Source organism: Erythrolamprus reginae, chromosome Z (genome assembly GCF_031021105.1).
Source record: "Erythrolamprus reginae isolate rEryReg1 chromosome Z, rEryReg1.hap1, whole genome shotgun sequence".
Classification (NCBI taxonomy): domain Eukaryota; kingdom Metazoa; phylum Chordata; class Lepidosauria; order Squamata; family Dipsadidae; genus Erythrolamprus; species Erythrolamprus reginae.
The window spans coordinates 1,938,101-1,958,737 of record NC_091963.1 but is presented as its reverse complement, the minus strand read 5'-3'; the positions used below and the strand labels follow the sequence as shown (position 1 = coordinate 1,958,737).

Here is a 20,637-nt window from a genome sequence, read left to right as displayed (position 1 = left end):
GAACCACATTTACACACCTTGCAAAAGAGACAGTTAAAATCCTAAAAAAAGAAAATAAAAGACCAAAAGGCCAGTAAATTCCCTGATAAACAAAAGTTTAACATCACACCAACAATACCATCATGAACAGCAAGCAGCCCAATGAAGGAGAAACCCTTCCACCAAAGATATAGCCGGTGTGTATAAAGCTCCACACTCCCTTAGCCCCGATGATATAACTTATTTGGGCCATGAAGCGTCTGCAAGAAAACCACCCAACTCAGAGTGCACCAAGGACCCTACAGTCCTCCTCCTCTTTCCCCCCACAAACCCCTCTTCCTTCAAGCATTGATGATGTTGCCTAGTTTGTGATAAAATGTCTGTGTTAAAATCCTTGGTCCAAATAACTCCCATTCCCCACCAGGCAGTTCCGTTTTGACAAATGGGGAAGTCCCCAAAACTGTTGTGTGCCCTATGAAGCTCGTAGGCTTTTCCCAGCACCATGGTTCCTGTAGTCACCGCATGTGGCTGTTCCCTGACCCATCCCCAGTGAAAACCCAGCAAACATGGAGGAATAATTGTCAGGTCGTGCGACCCGAAGGGTTTTATTTCTGCGAAGGCCAGCCAACGTTGGAACCAGAAAGGGGCTCCTAGAGGGTATCTAGAATGGCTCTTGTGTTTCCCGCCCGTGTCCTGTGTCTCCATCCTACGTGAACCACTCCGTGTAAATGCTCCTCGTACTGAAACAAGACGCAAATAAATCTCCACTCCGAACACCATTTTGATGCATTGTGAGCTGTGTTCCAGATTGCAGAGGGCGGTCAGACCCCCCTCGGCGAGTGTCTCCATGTGAATGTAAAACCGTAGACATGTATTTAATGTGAAAACATGTATGTAAACCATCCCATGATCCTTGAGGGAGCGGGGGGTGGGGGGGCGGACTGAGCCTCTGTGTAGAGAAAGGGGGAGTTGAGTTGTATTGCTGTTCTCCCTCTTGCAAAATATATTTAACTTCAAACCCTTGTTGAGTCTCTCTTATTTTCTTCGCCAGCGTGTTCTCGGTGGCTGATAAATGTGACTGGAAACAGACGTACCGCGTCATTTTTAGAAATTGAGAGGACTTGCACAGGTAGTCCTCGACTTACAACGATTCACTTATTCCAAGTTACAACAGCACTGGGGAAAAGGGACTTTTTCACATGGTCGTTGCAGAATCCACACAGTCACGTGATCAAACACTGGGCCACTGACTCACGTTTATGACAGTTGTAGTATTTCACAGTCACGTGATCCTTAACTGTATTCTTAATCACTGGAGATCTATTCACTTAACAACTCGGGTAAGAAAATTGGTAAAAATTCACACTGTCTCACTTAGCAACAAAATTTGGGGCTCGATTGGTGTTCTGGTCTGGGCTTATTCAGATTGACACAAAAGATGAAAACAATTTAAGATTTGAATTACAATCTTTATATGAAAAAGCCACACTGCAAGTAAAAGTTAATTGAAGTAGGTTTTCACAGCTGCAGAATGATGAGATAGGCCTCCAGGAAAGACGCCAGAGGCAGAGCTAATTGCATTCCAGCAAGATAAACCAGGCATAAGTCATAGGTAATACAATCAGCTCACCACATTCTGGCAGGCCATGCAGCTTCTAGGAGATGAGTTTTGCAGAGCATAAATTGGGCATTTTGGGGAACATTTCTGGAACCCCAGATCTATCACAGCGTCCATGAAAGAAACATTGAAACTCCACCCAGAATTACCCAGAAGGCCTGGCTTATATACCTGCTGGGAGTGGTCAGCAAACCCCTAGAGTTAAAATTAGACTACTTCCTTCTCTTTTCCAGCGCTCTATATAAGGGGATCACAATCCCCTTATTTAATTGAACGTCTCCAAAGACGGGCTACAAAAATGGTGGAAGGTCTTAAGTATAAAACTTATCAGGAAAGACTTAACGAACTCAATCTGTCGAGTCTGGAGCAGGGGTCCCCAAGCTTGGCAACTTTGAGACTTTTGGACTTCAACTCCCAGAATTCTTTGGATCATTTTGGGAGTTGAAGTCCACAGGTCTGAAATTGCCAAGTTTGAAGACCTCTGGGGGATAAAAGGGGGGACATGATCGAAACATTTAAACATGTTAAAGGGTTCAATGAGGTCCAGGAGGGAAGTGTTTTCAATAGGAAAGTGAACACAAGAACAAGGGGACACAATCTGAGGTCAGTTGGGGGAAAGATCAAAAGCAACATGAGAAAATATTATTTTACTGAAAGAATAGTAGATCCTTGGAACAAACCTCTAGCAGGCTTGGTTGGTAAATCCGCAGTAACTGAATTTAAACATGCCTGGGATAAACATATATCCATCCTAAGATAAAATACAAGAAATAGTATAAGGGCAGACTAGATGGACCATGAGGTCTTTTTCTGCCGTCAATCTTCTATGTGTACCACTAGTCCTTAAACTAACACTAGTTTGTTTAGTGACTGTTCAAAGTTACAACAACAGTGGAAAAATGACTTAGAACCATTTTTCATACTTACAACTGTTGTAGCAATCCCCACAGTCAGGTGATCAAGACCTGAGACACTTAAAGAACCGATGAAAGCTTGTGCTAAGAATACAGGACACAGTATCCATATGGCTTATTGGGAGAAGATCGGGAGAAAACCTACATGATTTAAGACCAGATTAATTTTGGGACTGTCTTCTGCCTCATATATCCCAGCTGCCTGTTAGGTCCTACAGAGTCGGCTTTCTCCAGGTCCCATCGACCAGACAATGTCATGGCGGGGCCGAGGGGAAGAGTATTCTCTGTGGTGGCCCCGGCCCTGTGGAAAGAACTCCCTCCGTAGATAGGTACCGCCCTGGTCTTTTGCAAAGCCTTAAAAACCTACCTTTGCTGGCAGGCATTGGGGCCATGAGTGATGAGACTGTCTCTGGCCGATACGAGATATGATTGGATGAATGTATGCGAGTGCTCATGGGGTCTTTTTAATGTGTTTAGTAAATTTTCATATTTTAGAGATATTAGATTTCTTATACACTGATACCTCATTCTACAAACCCCTCGTCATACAAACTTTTCGAGATACAAACCCGGGATTTAAATTTTTTTTGCCTCTTCTTCCAAACTATTTTCACCTTACAAACCCAAGCCGCCACCACTGGGATGCCCCACCTCCGGACTTCTGTTGCCAGCAAAGTGCCCATTTTTGCACTGCTGGGTTTCCCCTGAGGCTCCCCTCCATGGGAAACACCGCCTCTGGACTTCCGTGTTTTTGCGATGCTGCAGGGGAATCCCAGCAGCGCAAAAATGGGCGCTTCGCTGGCAACGGAAGTCCGGAGGTGGGGTTTCCCATGGAGGGGAGCCTCAGGGGAGTCCCAGCATCACAAAAAAATGGAAGTCCGGAGCTGGGGTTTTGAGGAATTCCGTGTTTTTACGATGCTACAATTTCGCTGAGGCTCCCCTCGCTGGGGAATTCCACCTCCGGACTTCCGTTGCCAGCAAAGCGTCCGTTTTTGCGCTGCTGGGATTCACTTGCAGCATCACAAAAACACGGAAGTCTGGAGGTGGGGTTTCCCATGGACGGGAGCCTCAGGGGAATCCCAGCAGTGCAAAAACGGGTGCTTCGGCTGGTAAAAGGGATGAATTTTAGGCTTGCACGCATTAATCGCTTTTCCATTGATTCCTATGGGAAACGTGTCGTCTTACAAACTTTTCACCTTACAAATCTCGTCCCGGAACCAATTAAGTTCGTAAGACGAGGTGTCACTGTATATTGTTATATTAATGTTGTACGTTGCCCTGAGTCCCCTCGAGAAGGGCGGCATAGAAATCTAATAAATAGATAGATAGATAGATAGATGGATGGATGGATGGATGGATGGATGGATGGATGGATGGATGGATGGATGGATGGATGGACGGACGGACAGAGAAAGAAAGAAACACATAAACAAACAAACAAACTAAAATGACAAAACCGGCGGCTTTTAAAGAAAATTACTATAAGATGTGCAATAGTTGGCATTTGGCGCCCTCCAGATTAGCAAAAATTTACCCCAATTGCTGAAAATCGCAAAATCTCGCACATCTGTTCATCCTCTAGCGAGATTTTGTTTACTGAGCAAACGCAGAAGCCAAATGTCACTCCAATGCGCATATGCGCATGCTGGTCGCCCAGAACTGTGGGTGGAGCTCCATTTTTTTACTGGAACGCTTTCCCCCCCTCCCCCCATTCCGGTAGCAACCCGATACTGCCTGTAGTAAACATGACGCAGGGATGAAGACAATATAGGAGTTTTATTACAAAGGCCATCAAAAAGACGAAGGGACGGGGGAGGCCTCGCAGAGACCAAGGTGCAGCTGTGAAGGCCGCCATCTTCACTGGGTGGCTTCTTCCAGGCGGGCCTGAGAACCTCCGGGGCAGATCAGACCATGCGCGAGAAGGAGCATCTTCTCATGCCGTACGGATTCTGATAGGTCTAATGCTGCCAATGACCGACCCGCTTCCAGGGAGTAATTTCTTCAACTTCCTCAAGAACTTGCGAACTTTGCCGCTCCGTTTGACCCGGCGGTTCTGGAGGGAGAAGAAGAAGAGAGGGGCTGGTGAGTGTGTGTCCCTTGGGGGAATCCCAAGAGTTCTGAAGTTGCATCACACTGCTTTTGACAAGAACTCCCATCCTAGAACTCCCTGTCTCCTGGTGATTGGCCCAAAGTCACCCAGTCGGCTTTCTTGCCTAAGGTGGGTCTAGAACTCCCTGTCTCCTGGTGGTTGGCCCAAAGCGACACTGGTGAGGTTGCAAGTCGAGGAGTTAACAGTTCCCTTGAACGATGATGATTGTTCAAGCCACTCCCACCTGATCACACGGCCGGCAAGCCACTCCTATCCAGTCGCATGACCATTAAGCCACACCCACAAAATAAGCCACACCCACAATGTGGCCATAAAAAAATTGGCTGCCCGTTACAGATGACCGGCATGCGTGTATGTGCGTTCAGTGCATGTACATGCATGTCGGAGTGAGATTTTGCTTCCGCGCATGTGCAGGAAGCAAATCTTGCCGGAAGATGTGCAGACGCATGAGATTTCGCCAAATATTTTTGCTTGCCTGCCTTTGCCGAAGCAAAAAAATGCCAAAAATCGCTGAAAACGTACACGCCCATGCGTTCTCTCGCGAGATCTCGATTTCTGCGCATGCACAGGAGCCAAATCTCGCTCCAACATGCACCCCCACTGGCTGATCACCCGGAGATGCGCGCACAGCTCCATACACACATGCTATCACAGCCATACACTCCCTTTTGGCACGTGAACCAAAAAAGGTTTGCCATCACTCTCATCGGCACTAAACCACTACCCCTTTTTCCTATGCCGTTGTAACTTCCGTCGCTAAATGAATGGTTATAAGTCGAGGACTGCCCTTAACGCAATGGAAGGGTTTCATGAGTCATGTCATTCGGTGGCTATAAAAATGAAGCTTTTTTCCAAGAAACTCACTTCTTGGGTGACCGGGTCACACTTGATCTGGAGGATGGGAGATCCAGGCTGGGTCGAAGAAATTCCAGAACATTCTTTCACCACCTATATCCAATAAATAGAAGACAAAGTGAGATCTTGCTTGCGTCAACCACAACCTTGTGAGGTAGGCTGGCCTCAGAGACAGTGACCGGTTTAAAAAATCTTGCAGTGATTTTTAGTGTCTAAAGAAAATTTTTAGAAAGCCACCCTGAGTTTTCGAAGAAGGGCGGCATACAAATCTAAATAATAATACTAATAACAATAACAATACTACTAATACTAATATAATACTACTACTACTATTACTACTATTACTACTACTACTACTACTACTACTACTACTAATAATAATAATAATATGTCCCCCCTTTTCCTTCTGTCCTCCAGACTATACAGATGGAGTTCATGAAGTCTTTCCTGATATGTTTTATGCTTAAGACCTTCCACCATTCTTGTAGCCCATATTTGTATACATTCAATTTGATCAGTATATCTTTTTGTAGGTGAGGTCTGCAGAACTGGACACAGTATTATTCCAAATGGGGTCTCACTAGCGCTCTATACAGCGGGATCACAATCTCCCTCTCCCTGCTTGTTATACCTCTAGCTATGCAGCCAAGCATTCTACTTGCTTTTACTACTGCCCGACTGCACTGTTCACCCATTTTGAGACTGTCGGAAATCACTACCCCTAAATCCTTCTCTTCTGTCACTAAATGGGTGGTTATAAGTAGAGGATTACCTTACACGCCGGTTGCAAAGCAAGCAAATTTTGATCATGTGACCGTGGGGGAATGCAGCAATGGTCATAAGTGTGAGGATCAGTCATAAACCACCATTGCTTACGACTTTGAATGGTCATTAAATGAATCATCGTAGGTCAAGGTCTGCTCTAGTCTTAGGAACTTACAGTAATTCTCTGTCCATTCCCAAGACAAGTTATCAGGTCTTAAATATGACAAATAAAATAAAGTGCAGATAGTCCTCCCATTACAACAATTCATTTAGTGACCATTCAAAGATACGACGACACTGAAAAAAGGGACATGGCCGTTTTTCACACTTACGACCACTGCGTGATCAAAATCTAGCTGACTCTTATTTATCTCGGTTGCAACGTCCCAGAAATCACGCAATCCCATTTTGTGACCTTCCGATCAGTGAAGTCGCAGGGTAAGCCAGATTCACTTAACAACTGCTGTGGTTCACTTAACAACGGTGGCTGGAAAGGCTGCAAAATGGGACAAAGCTCACTTAACCAATGTCTGAGTCACCAACCGGAAATTTTGGGACTGGCTATAGTCATAATAATAATAAATAATAATAACAGAGTTGGAAGGGACCTGACTGCACCAAGATTTTCCGGGAAGTTAGTAAAAAATGCAATTTGATGCTCATGTTGCCTAATTAACTACACTGCTCAAAATAAATAAATAAAGGGAGCACTCAAAGAACCCATCCTAGATCTGAATGAAGGAAATATTCTCACTGAATACTTTGTTCTGTACAAACTTGAATGTGCACAACAGCAGGTGAAATTGATTGTCAATCAGTGTTGCTTCCTAAGTGGACAGTTTGATTTCACAGAAGTTTGATTTACTTGGAGTTATACTGTGTTGTTTAAGTGTCCCTTTTTTTTTTTTGAGCAGTATATATTATATATATATATAAGGCGTAGAGAAAAAACCTGAAGTGGTAGAAGAACTCATTACCATGGAACTCATTACCGGACTCCATAGTGTCACCCACAAACCCCCAACACTTTACCATTGGATTATCTACGGTTGACCTATCCAGTTTCCTAAGAGGTCAGTAAGGGGCGAGTACAAGTGCACTAGAGTGCCTTCCGTCCCCTGTCCTATTGCTCTCCTATATCTCCTATACCTTTCCTCTATTCCTATATCTCTTCTTCTATTCTTTCATTGATATATCACTATATCTTCTTTTCTATTCTTTCATAGATATATTTTACTATGAGTATCTCCTCTATAACCTTCATCATGTATTTTACTATGTATGTATGTATGTATGTATGTATGTATGTATGTATGTATGTATGTGAATGATGGTGAATGTGATTTCACCGAAACGTCGCATAGACATGCAAAATATTACACAGGGCAAAACCCGAACTCAGAACAATCTACATACATATACCCGTGAAAATTATCTATTTTGGCCTTATTTTGGCCTCATCAGCTAGCCATACCCACTGGGACTTGAACCTGCAACCTTTGCCTTGTAAGGCAGAGAATTATCCTCTAGGCTACAGTATCCAATCCCTTCAACTTTGCATCAGGGAAGGGTTACCCTGGTGTATTGAAGGAACATCACAAGCTCCTTATTTGCCTCTCGGCCCAACCCAGGGCCATTTCCAAGGCAGTTAATATATATACCCACTAAAACTCTCATTGTGTATTGGAATAAATAAATAAATAAATAAATAAATAAATAAATAAATAAATAAATAAATAAATAAATAAATAAATAAATAAATAAATAAATAAATAAATAAATAAATAAATAAATAAATAAATAAATAAATAAATAAATAAATAAATAAATAAATACTCACTCCCTGCAGTCTGGGGCTTTGCCTTTGGGGATTTGGCAACCGACTCGCACCAAGGTCGGTTGCTTAATCATTGGAGTGTTAATTTTTGATGGTTTTCTGCCGTTTTCCAGGAAAATTGGATTCATGGTGTTCACTTATGTCACTACAGAGCACTGCACACCGAGACAAGTAGACACAACAAGAGTTTTTTCCCTGAACGCCATCACTCTGCTAAACAAATAATTCCCTCAACACTGTCAAACTTTTTATTAAATCTGCACTACTTTTTCTACCAATTTTTTTAAATTTCTACTAAGTTTTGATTGATTTGAACATGTTCAAACATTATGATACCAAAAAAATTTTTTGTCCACCCCCCTGTATCTTCATAACTTCAACTGCTGATCCAGTTCTACAGAGGAATCATTGAGTCTGTCATCTGCACCTCTATAACTGTCTGGTTTGGTGCTGCAACCCAACAGGACCGACACAGACTTCAGAGGAGAATCAGAACTGCAGAAGAAACAATTGCTGCCAACCTGCCTTCCATTGAGGACCTGTAGACTGCACGAGTCCAAAAGAGGGCGGGGAAAATATTGACTGACCCCTCGCATCCTGGACACAGACTGTTTCAACTCCTACCCTCAAAACATTGCATTGGCATTGCACACCAAGACAAGTAGACACAAGGACTTTACTTTACATCACTTTACTAAGCAAATAATTCCCTCAACACTGTCAGACTTTTTACTAAATCTGCACTACTTTTTCTACTAAATTTTTCTCACCATTCCTATCACCCATCTCCTCCCACTCAGGGCTGTGTGACTGTAACCTGTTGCTTGTATCCTAAGATTTTTATTAATATTGATTGTTTCTTCATTGCTTATTTGACCCCTATGACAATCATTACGTGATGTGCCCCATGATTCTTAATAAATCTATATTTTCTTTTATGTACACTGAGAGCATCTGCACCAAGACAAATTCCTTGTGTGTCCAATCACACTTGGCCAATAAAAGAATTCTATTCTATCAACAGCCACTGCATCAAACCCTTCCAGCAAAATGGGACCCTCAACCCACAAATGCACTTTCAACTCACTCACTTAATGACCTTCACCACCCCTGAAAACGATTATGGTTGTGAGATTCCAACCATTGCATGATGTTTGGAGTTGGGCTACCTGGGTTAGAAAATGGGGGGTCCGAGATCAGACGGGATCGGGCGTGTTCAGGGTAGTATGGCTGTAGAAATATTAAACTAACAAAATCCACAATACTGTATACAAAGAAAACCAATACAAAATGTTATACTGTTGGCCTCTCCCACCCAAAAGATTAGCCAAAATGCACAAAAATTACAGCCCATTGTGTTGGAAATGTAATAAGACTCAAGGCACCTTCTTCCATCTATGGTGGTTATGTCCAGAGACAAGAAAATATTGGAAAAAAATAAATAATTGGTTGTGTCAAATAACAAATACAAAAATGGAATATTTTATTTATTTATTCATTTGTCCAATACACAAATACATAGGAAGAAAAATAGACATGTGATAATATAAAAGAGTGTGAAAGTGAACTTAGATGAGAGGATATACGAAAGGAAGAGAATACGTATATAAGATAGGTGAACGAATGAAAGACAATAGGACGGGACAAAAGGCACACCAGTGCACTTATGTACGCCCCTTACTGGCCTCTTAGGAACCTGGAGAGGTCAATCGTGGAGAGTCTAAGGGAGAAGTGTTGGGGGTTAGGGGTTGACACTATTGAGTCCGGTAATGAGTTCCACGCTTCGATAACTCGATTGTTGAAATCATATTTTTTACAATCAAGTTTGGCGCGGTTCGCATTAAGTTTGAATCTGTTGCGTGCTCTTGTGTTATTGCGGTTGAAGCAATAAATAAATAAATAAATAAATAAATAAATAAATAAATAAATAAATAAATAAATAAATAAATAAATAAATAAATAAATAAATAAATAAGAGTTTTTTCTACTGGGTATTATGAGAGGGACTTATCCTAAAAATGTAAAATATTTTAGCTTGCATATAATAACAGCGGCAAGGATTGTATTTGCACAGAACTGGAAAAAACCGCAAATACCTGAAGACAACGAGATCATTAAGAAAATATACGACTGCGCAGAGATGGACAGATTGACAATGGAACTCAATAATCGAAAAGAATCGGACTACTATGAAATCTGGACAAAATGGTACCAGTGGGGGGGAAAAAAGAAACTCAAACTAAACATTGAAACAAAACATCAAGAAATCTAAAAGCAATCAAAAGATAATGTTGATAGGAATGTGTATATGATGTAAATACGATCATGTATTGTTTTTTTTTTTAAACGGAAAAATTTAATAAATACATTAAAAAAAGAAAAGAAAATGGGGGTCCCATATTCAAGGGGACAAGGGTTCAGACTTACCCCGTCCAGAGGAGATTTGACTTGCAACAGCCGGAAGGCAGAATCGAGTCCCGAGTTCCGATTATACAGCTCGACAGCTGAGGAAAGGGCACCGTGGTCGCTGGGGGTTTCCCCCTCCGCAATCCAACCAGTGGTGCTCAGCGCAAGGCTGAACATCAGCAGGAGGCTGCCGGTGGTCTTCATGCTGTGGGGATCTTGGGGTGCGGTACAAGATCCCTCTGCTTTTTATAAGACCCCACTCGGCTCTTCCTGGGACCATCTCGTGGTTTGTCCTTGGCTGACTCAGCTTAAAACACCCAAACCAAAACACCCCAGGGTGGATTTCCAGAAAGGGGTGTTTGCTCAGGGGAGGGGCCACTGATTGGATAAGGAAGAGGGGGGGGGAAGGAGGGGGTTATGGACTTCTGCTTTTTGGGTGGGTGGGGGAAGCTGAGAAGGTTTCGCCATCAACAGCTATGGGGATGAACCAGGGATGGTGTGGTGACTTTAGTCTGTGGACCCCTGGCTTATAGGTCTGATTCTTTTCTTTTCTTTCTCTCCATTCTTTCCTTCCTTCTCTCTTTCCTTTCTTTCCTTTTCTTTCTTTCCTTTTTCTCTCTCTCTTTCCCTTCCTTCTTTCACTCCTTCCTTTCCTCTCTTTCCTTCCCTCCCTCTCTCCTCCTTCCCTTTTTTCTTTCTTTTTCTCTCTCTTTCCCTTCCTTCTTTCACTCCTTCCTTTCCTCTCTTTCCTTCCCTCCCTCCTTCCTACCTACCTCCCTTTCTTTTTTTCTTTTTTCCTCTCTCTTTCCCTTCCTTCTTTCACTCCTTCCTTCCCTTTCTTTCCTTCCTCCCTCCTTCCCATGGCCACTTTAAGACTTGTGGACTTCAACTCCCAGAATTCTCCAGCCAACATATCTAAAATATATCCAAATGCTATTTCAATCTGTTGGAAATGTTAAAATGAGTTAGTTACCTGAAATATGTGGTGGGCATACCCCAAAGCTAAAGGTTACTGAGAAAAAGTCTATGAATGGTTAAAGGAAATTACAGAAATAACAATGGAATTTACTCCTGAATTCTTCTTGCTGGGTGTTATGATGAAACGCTACCCCCAAAATATTGAATATTTGATGATATATATTATTATGGCAGCGAGGATAGCATATGCACAATTCTGGAAGAATAATCAAACACCACGGGAAAATAAATTAATGGACAGATTGTCCATTGAACTCAAAGGTCAAAATAATTCAGAATATTACAAAATATGGAATCATTGATACAAATGGACTAAGAGAAAGGAAAAGAAAGAATTGTGAAACAATGTGAAATGACAAAAATATGGAACTTGTAAACATATGAAGCAAATGTATATTGTATAGCAGTGGAAGTGATGTGCCGGTGCCTGGAGGCTGTTGGGGTCTGGATGGGTGTCAACAGACTCAAACTCAACCCGGAGAAGACAGAGTGGCTGTGGGTTTTGCCTCCCAAGGACAATCCCATCTGTCTGTCCATCACCCTGGGGGGGGGGGATTATTGACCCCCTCGAAGAGGGTCCGCAACTTGGGCGTCCTCCTCGATCCACAGCTCACATTAGAGAACCATCTTTCAGCTGTGGCAAGGGGGGCGTTTGCCCAGGTTCGCCTGGTGCACCAGTTGCGGCCCTATCTGGACCGGGACTCACTGCTCAGTCACTCATGCCCTCATCACCTCGAGGCTCAACTACTGTAATGCTCTCTACATGGGGCTACCATTGAAGAGTGTTCAGAAACTCCAGATCATGCAGAATGCAGCTGCGAGAGCAATCATGGGCTTTCCCAGGTATGCCCATGTCTCAACAACACTCCGCAGTCTGCATTGGTTGCCGATCAATTTCCGGTCACAATTCAAAGTGTTGGTTATGACCTATAAAGCCCTTCATGGCATCGGACCAGAATACTTCCGGGACCGCCTTCTCCTGCACGAATCCCAGCGACCAGTTAGGTTCCACAGAGTGGGTCTTCTCCGGGTCCTGTCAACTAAACAATGTCGTTTGGCAGGTCCCAAGGGAAGAGCCTTCTATGTGGTGGCCCTGACCCTCTGGAACCAGCTCCCCCCTGAGATTAGAACTGCCCTCACCCTCCTTGCCTTTCGTAAACTCCTTAAAACCCACCTCTGCCGTCAGGCATGGGGGAACTGAGATAACTTCCCAGGCCTATATTGTTTATGTATGGTATGTTGTGTGCATGTTTTTTTAAATTGTGGGTTTTTAGTTTTAATTATTAGATTTGTATTGAACAGAGGGGCGGCATACTACTTGCTGTGAGCTGCCCCGAGTCTTCGGAGAGGGGCGGCATACAAATCCAAATAATAAATAAAATAAATAAATACAAATTTAATCAATAAATTAGTAAATTAATAAATAAATAAGTACTGATAACTTAAATGGGTGTAGAACTATGTTAAATTTTTGTGATGCTCAAAAATGAAAAACAATTAAAAAGAATTGCAAAAAACACACAAAGTTGCCAAGTTTGGGGACTCCTGATCCAAGGTGTTGAAAACCATGCACTCTGAAGAATTCTGAGAGTTGAAGTCCACAAGTCTTAAAGTGGCCATGGTTGAAGACCTCTGTCTTAGCTGACCCTTCTGGCCTCTTCCAACTCTATCATTCATGGCTGGCTGAGGAATTCTGGGAGTTGAGGTCCACAAGTCCACAAGACCTCTATCTTAACGGATCTCAATTGTGATCTGGGGAGGAGAACCACACAATATCAGGGCAGCAAAAGGAAGGTTCCCAGGACATCCTCACACCATGGATGGAGAAACCGATCATTTCCTCCTGAGGATCTCCCAACCCATCTTTGGGTTGCCCAATGCTTCCCTTTCGCAAACAGCATCCCTCAAGAAGGAAGTTCAGAACAGGTCAAAAGTGGCCAAATATGATGGAGAGGAGACAAGGGAGATCTTCAACTGATGGTTTTCCTCACAGTAGAGGCCTTGATCCACTCATCCCAACTGGCGTTATGGCTGGTGACTGGATGGTCAAAGAGGTGGGAAGATGTGGATCTGGTCCACAGGCCCAGATGCTTCCGGTAACCTTCTCCACCTTTTCAAAAATCCATAAGCTTAGAAGAAACCATGTTCCTAACTAATCCAAGGTGAAGCCATGATCAAGGAAAGAGATGGGGAAAGAAGGAGTGAAGGAAGGAGGGGAGAGAGAGAGAGAAAATAAGGGGAAAAAAGAAAGGAGGGAAGGAAGGAGTGAAAAGGAAGAGAGAGAGAAAGAGAAAGAAAGGAGGAAAGAAGGGGCAGGAAGGGAAGGGAGGGAAGGAAGGAATGAGGGAAGAAAGGAATGAAGGGAGAGAGAAAAGAAAGAAAGAAGGGAAAGGACAGGAAAGGAAGAGAAGGGAGGGAGGGAAGAAAAGAGGAAAGGAAGGAGGGAAGAAAGGGAGATAGAGAAAAAAAGAAAATAAAAAAGAGAAAGGAAAGAAAAAGAAAGGGAATTGAAGGGAAAGAAGGAGGGAAAGAAGGGAGAGAGAAAGAAAAGAAAAAGAAAGCAAGAATGGAAAGGAAGAGAAGGAATGAAAGAGGGAAGGAAAGAAAGAGGGAAGGAAAGAGTGAAGGAAGAAGTAAAGGAAGGGAGAGAGAAAAAGAAAAGGGAAGGAAGAGGGAAGGAAAGAGAGTGAAGGAAGGTAGTCAGAAAGAAAAGAAAAAGAATGAAAGAAAGAAAGGAAAAGAGAGAATCGAACTACAAACACTTCACCTCCTACGCCTGGACACCATACAATAGTAGATCCATCTGTCTACACTGGCTGTGAAGAAGTTCTGGAGAAGTTCCAGTCGGTCTCCTGGAATCCATCCAATATTGAGACTGTTAAAGGCGATACACTGATGAGCACCATTAGACTGGGAGGCCCATCCCTAAGCGAGACAGTCGTTAAGTGAGTCATCTCATGGCTGTACTCCGTTTTATGGCCTTCTTGCCATACCCTTGTAGGGTATCAAGTGGGTTTAGCTTCCTCCGCGGATGGCGATTGTCAGAAGCCATTTGAGAAGATCACAAATAGGGAGCGCAAATATAATATATCCGTTGCCAAGGGTCCAAATTTGGTTCACATGACTGTGAAGATTTCCTTATGTTCATAAATACAATGTCTGCTTGTAAGTCCCCTTCCTTCCCTCCCTCCCTCTTCCTTCCTTCTCCCCCTTTCCCTTTCTTTCTCTCCTCCCTCCCTTCCTTATTCCATCTCTCTATTTATTTCCTCCACCCTCCCTCCCTATCTCCTCCCTTCCTTCCCTCCCTTCTCCCTCCCTTCCCCTTTCTCTCTCTCCTCCCTCCATTTCTTTCTTATTCCATCTTTTTATTTATTTCCTCCACCCTCCATTTCTTCCTCCTTCCTTCTTTCCTTTCTTTCTTTCTCCCTCTTCTTTTTCTCTTTCCTTCCTTCACCACCCCTTTCTCCTTCCGTCTTTTTCTTCCTTCCTTCCTTCCTTCCCTTTTTCTTTTCCTTCATTTCTTTTCCCACCACTTTCTTCCTACTTCATTTTTCTTCCTCCCTCCCTCCCCTCCCTCCATTTCTTTTCTTTCTTTCCTTCCTTTCCCTACCACTTTCTCCCATCTTTTTTCTTCCTTCCAGCCTCCCTCCCTTCCCTCCTTCTTTTTCTTTCCCTTTCTCTTTCCTTCCTTTCTTTTCCTACTTTCTTCTTCCATCATTTTTCTTCCTCCCCCTTTCTTTTTCTTTCTTTCCTTCTTTCTTTCTCATCTTTACCATCAAAAGCGTTTCCCGCCAGAGGAGAGAAAAAACCCAGAAGATTCCAGCTGTTGTGGTCCAACGGAGATTTTATTATGCAATTCCGAACGTATCAAAACCAGAGGTAAAAAATAATAATAATAAGACAAAACATTTTAAAGTTGCAAGCAAAGTCTTCAAAAGTGAAGCTGTCAGAGATCTCGGGAGTGGAAGGAATATTTTCCCATTTCCCTGTTTCGGTCACTATCTTCATCCAATCAGCCGCGAAAAAGATTACCGAGGAAACTGAAGATTTTCCGAAACCTGGGGGTCTGGTTCAGCTGGATCAAGAAGATTTCATGAAATCAATTGGGGAATCTCCCTTCAGGCCCCACTCTTAAAAAGTCTGCAGAGTTTCCCTAAGACGACCGCTTTAAGACGCCTGGACTTCAACTCCCAGAATTCATGCCGGCCGACGGATTCTGGGAGTTGGAGACTTCCCATCTCAAAGTCACCAAGGGTTGTTTAACTTTATTTAAAACAACAACAACTCTGGTTTAGATACAGGCTCTGTGGTTGTATCCTGTACAGCAGAAACTTCAAGTTTTGGGCCCTTTAAGACGCCTGGACTTCAACTCCCAGAATCCCTCAGCCAGCGTGAATTCTGGGAGTTGAAGTCCACGCGTCTTAAAGTGTCCACTTTAGGGAAACTCTGCTGTCCACTATACAACCACAGGTCGTGTATCTAAACCAGAGAGCGTTGTTTTCCCCCCCTCAATCTTGGTCTATTTAAGATGGTTTGAAGTCCTCTTGTCTTAAACCATGTTGCCTGGACTAAACTGATCTAAACACCTCTAGACTGATGTACTTACCTAAATATTGGCTTAGTTTAACCTGTGTTTGAATTTAATGGTTGTTATTGACACTCTTTACGACATTTGATAAATGAATTTATCTCTTCTTTCTTTTTTTATTTTTCCTCTTCTCTTTCCCTCCCCCTTTCTCTCTTTTTTCTTTCTCTCCCTTTAGCTTTATTTTCTTCCTTATTTTCTTTCTTTATGTAAGCGTGTATTTTGATGTATAACCATATACTCTAAATTAATATACATTTGTACCAATATTCACAGTCCTTTTGCTTTATGTATCCCCTCCCCTATTTATCTTCAAAAAACATTATATATATATATTTTTAAAAAATAAAAAATAGTTTAATTGTTATGTCTTTGATGAAGCCATCAATCGTGGTTTATTAAGCATAGGACCTGGACTGACAGTGTCCGGGATGCACCATTGTTGCGCAAAGACATGATGGCTTAAGGCATTGAGGTACATTGAACATGAGAAAATGTCAATGACACAAAGACTTTTGTGTAGATTTCAGACAAATGCAACACAATTATACTGCTCAGAAAATAAAGGGAACACTCAAATAGATCTGAATGAATGAAATATTCTCACTGAAAACTTCATTTGCACAACTATTCCATTTGCACAACAGCAGGTGGAACTGACTGTCAATCAGTGTTGCTTCCTAAGTGGACAGTTTGATTTCACAGAAGTTTGATTTACTTGGAGTTATATTGTGTTGTTTAAGTGTTCCCTTTGGTTTTTTTGAGCAGTGTATATTCTCCCCGATATATGTGTTGTGTTGTGTTGTGTTCTAGTCAATAACCCAAAATTTACTTTGTTAAGTGAGGCATTTATTAAGCGGGTTTTGCCTCGTTTTACGACTCTTCTTTCCAGATATGATGAGTGACTCCCTCCAGTTGCTCAATTATTAGCCCCGTTGTTAAGTGACAACAAGCTTTGACTGTGCAGGTCAGAAGGCCGCAAAAGGGGCCACGTGACCCCGGGAAGCCGCAACCGTCATAAATACGGGTCAGTGGCCCAGGGTCCGGATGCGGGTCAGGCGACCCAGAGGGAAGCTCCCAAGGCCATAAGTGTGAACAATGGCCCTCAATGAACCGTCCCAAGCCGAGGGCTGCCTGGGAAGGGCCGAACTCACCTGTTGGTCAAAGTCCTCACACTGGACGCTTTGAATCTGGGGTTGTTGTTGTGCCACGTAGATTCCGGTACAATCTTTATCCAGCTGTGCAAGACAACAGGGGGAGGCTCAGCCACGGAGGACACACAAAGGTGGCGCTTACACACACACACACACACAAATAGGTAGGGGAGGGGGTCCCACCCAAGGAAAGGGGGGGGCTTTATGGGGAGACTCCCTCACCGCGAGGGGAGAAAGGGGAGCAAAATGGCCACTGTGTGGATTCCCGGCCCATAAGAGAAGCCCCCCCACACCCTCCACGAGCAGCAAGAGACCCCCCTCCATGCTCAGGGGAGTCCATGCAAGGGGGCTTCTGCCGGACCTCCAGCCCCTCCCTTCCTGGGGACGTTCAGAGCAGAGGGAGGGAGATGGGAGCGACCCCGGAGGTCCTCTAGCCCACCCCTCCACTGTGAGATATCTAATCTCTTCTGAACAGAGACTCAAGCAGGGAGACCATTTCAGACCAACGGCTCTCCAGTGTGTTCTCAAAGGCCTCCAGGGATGGAGCGCCCATAACTTCTGGTGGCAAGTCGTTCCACCGGTTAATTGTCCTCCCTGTCAGGGAGTTTCTCCTTGGTTCTAGATTAGTTCCCCTCCGTTGCTTCTTCTGGTGCTTTGGAGGATAGGCTGAGCCCCTCCCTCAAATATTGGGAGATGCTCTCCTCTCCCCCCCCCCTTCTTGTCCTCCTTTCCTCTCGACTAGACACCCCCAATTCCTGCAACCGTCCATCCTGCCTTTTAGCCCACTGGTCATCTTGCTTGCTCTTCCCTGCACCCTCTCTAGCCCCCCAAGACCCCTGTTATCTGGGGGAAATCTTATGAATGGGTTGAACATAAAAACAGGTAATGTATTCATTCATTCATTCATTCATTCATTTTTTACTCATTCATTTGATTCGACTTCTATGCCACCCAATCCCGAAGGGCTCAGGGCGGCTATAAAGGTCATTTAAAAGAATTGGAGATAAGTTTTTCTATTCTAGATTAAGGTTATTTTTTAAAAAAAAATCAGATGCAATTTACTCGTTGGATTTATAATTTGCTGCACAAGATGTCTATGTATATACACCATTAGATATTGAGTGTACATGTATTTGCAAATATGACTGGTGATGACGATATACTATGTGTTTTTATTTATGCATGTTTTAAGGTGCAGAAAAATTTAAAAAAAGCTTTATACCAAATAAAAGAGAGATCACTTTTATCCTTGGACAAGGACAACTGGATTGAGGACCCACCCGGAGGAAACCCACAAGGAAAAGAAGCCACGGACCGTCTAGAGCAGAGGTCCCCAACTGCCGGTCCGCGGACCGGGACCGGGCCGTTGGGGTTTTCCAGCCGGTCCGCGGCGCCGCTGCCCTCCCGGCAGAGGACATTATGCAGGACAGGGTGGGGCGCCGGGCAGGGCGGGGAGAATCAGGAGGCTCCTTTGGCGGCTGGGGGCTGCCTGGCTTTGTGATTTTGGCTGGGGGGGAGTTAGGAAGGTCCTACTTCTCCCCCCCCAGCCAAAAACTCAAAGCCTATCTGCTGGATACGGGCGATGAGCGGGACGAGTGGCGTCGAAGCCGGTGGCTGTGGCAGCTGCTGCAAGAGGCTTCCGCGCCGCTCTGTCCCACTCATCGCCCGTATCTAGCAGATAGGCTTTGAGTTTTTGGCTGGGGGGGGACTTAGGAAGGTCCTACTTCTCCCCCCCAGCCAAAAACTCAAAGCCTATCTGCTGGATACGGGCGATGAGCGGGACGAGCGGTGCCGAAGCTGGTGGTTGTGGCAGCTGCTGCAAGAGGCTTCTGCGCCGCTCTGTCCCACTCATCGCCTGTATCCAGCAGATAGGCTTTGAATTTTTGGCTGGGGGGGGGGAGAAGTAGGACCTTCCTAACTCCCCCCCCCCAGCCAAAATCACAAAGCCAGGCAGCCCCCAGCCACCAAAGGAGCCTCCTGATTCTCCCCGCCCTGTGGAGAAGTGTGGAGGGCTGCGTCACTAAGCTCCACCCCTCCATAACCCCACCCCCATTTGACCAAAGCCCCCCCCCCACCGGGCCGTGGAAAACTGGTCTAGCTTAAAGCCGGTCCCTGGTGCAAAAAAGGTTGGGGACCTCTGGTCTAGAGAACCTCACTCACCCCATCTGCTTTGAAATTGCACTGGATCGGGTTCTGTCCTGTTGAGGAGGGGCACACGGTCTCTCTGACAGAGAACCTCAGCTCCTGGGGGGTTGCGCTGTTGGGGTCCTGCAGGAAGCGAAGGGGGGAAGAAGAGGACACGGAATGAATTCCCCCCCCCCCTCACAAGGCCTCCTCCGTTCTTGCTTCACTTTGAATCTTCATCCCTTCCTCAAAAACAAACCAGCTTCCTCAGCACAAAGTGGACTCGCCCAGGAAATAAGGCAAATAGTTCCAGGCAATGAAAACTGAAAAAACCCCTATTTCCAGCAATTCTGTGATTGCAATTTTTTAATTGCTATTTCTGGTGTGAATTACTCCACAATTTTGCATTATAAAAGTCCTTCTGTATTCTTTTAAAATATTGCTGAGCAATATAAGAAATAATGCAGTGGTGGCCTTTGGGGTGGCTTGGGAGGAAAGGAAAGAAGGAATGGAGGAACGGAAAGGACAGGAAAGGAAAAAGGAAATAAAGGAAAGAAGAAAAGGAGATGAGAGGAAAGGAAAGGACAGGGAGAAGAGGAAAGGAAGGGGAGAAGAAGCCAAGAAGAAAGGAAAGAGGGAAGAAGGGAAGGAAAGTGTGAGGGAGAGAAGAAGGGAAAGGAAACGGAAGAAGGAAAGGAAGAGGAAGGGAGGAAAGGAAAGATGGGAGAAGAAAAGGAAAGGAGAGAAGATGACAAGAGAGGAAAGAGAGAAGAAGGAAAGGAGAGGAAAAGAAAGGAAAGGAAAAAGGAAAGCGAAGGGAGGGAGAAGTAGAGGAGGAAAGGAAAGAAGAAGGGAAAGAAGAAGGAAAGGAAAGGGAGGAGAGGGGAGGAAAGGCCCAGAGTCCCACCGCCCTTCCTCCTCGTGGGGCCAAGGCAGCCTCCAGGACTCACCCAGTCCGGCTTGGGTTCAGCCTCCACCAGGCGGAAGGCGAATTCGGAGGGTCGCTGCTGGTTGTAGAGGGTCACGGCCGAGGCGATGGCCTGCTCGTAGGTCAGGACCGGCGTCTGGGGGGTTGCGGCGGCCAAGGCCAGGAGCAGCAGGAGAGCCCAAGCAGCGGCCATCTTCTCCCAGGGGACCCGGTGTCTGGCTGGCCCAACGCCGCTGCCCCCTTTATAGCCCCCCTCTCCCCCTCCAACGCCCCCCCCCCGAGGCTCAGCTCAGGAAATGCGGGTTTGGGGTCCAACCGACCGGGGAGGGGGCAGGAGGCGGTTGGAGGGCGGGAGAGGCCCTGTCGAAATCCCTCGTTTTGGGC

At 44.7% G+C, this 20,637-nt stretch overlaps 1 protein-coding gene across 1 annotated transcript; it reads right to left on the bottom strand.

Moving 5' to 3' along the window:
• Positions 1–4,268: 4,268 nt before the first annotated feature.
• LOC139154535 (cathelicidin antimicrobial peptide-like) lies at positions 4,269–20,637 on the bottom strand. The gene is made up of 5 exons (XM_070729236.1): positions 20,276–20,637; positions 19,362–19,469; positions 17,202–17,285; positions 5,486–5,569; positions 4,269–4,564 (listed from the first exon to the last, which is right to left on the bottom strand). Exons 1-5 carry the CDS (start codon positions 20,444–20,446, stop codon positions 4,445–4,447), a joined length of 567 nt encoding a protein of 188 aa, XP_070585337.1. The 5' UTR covers positions 20,447–20,637; the 3' UTR covers positions 4,269–4,444.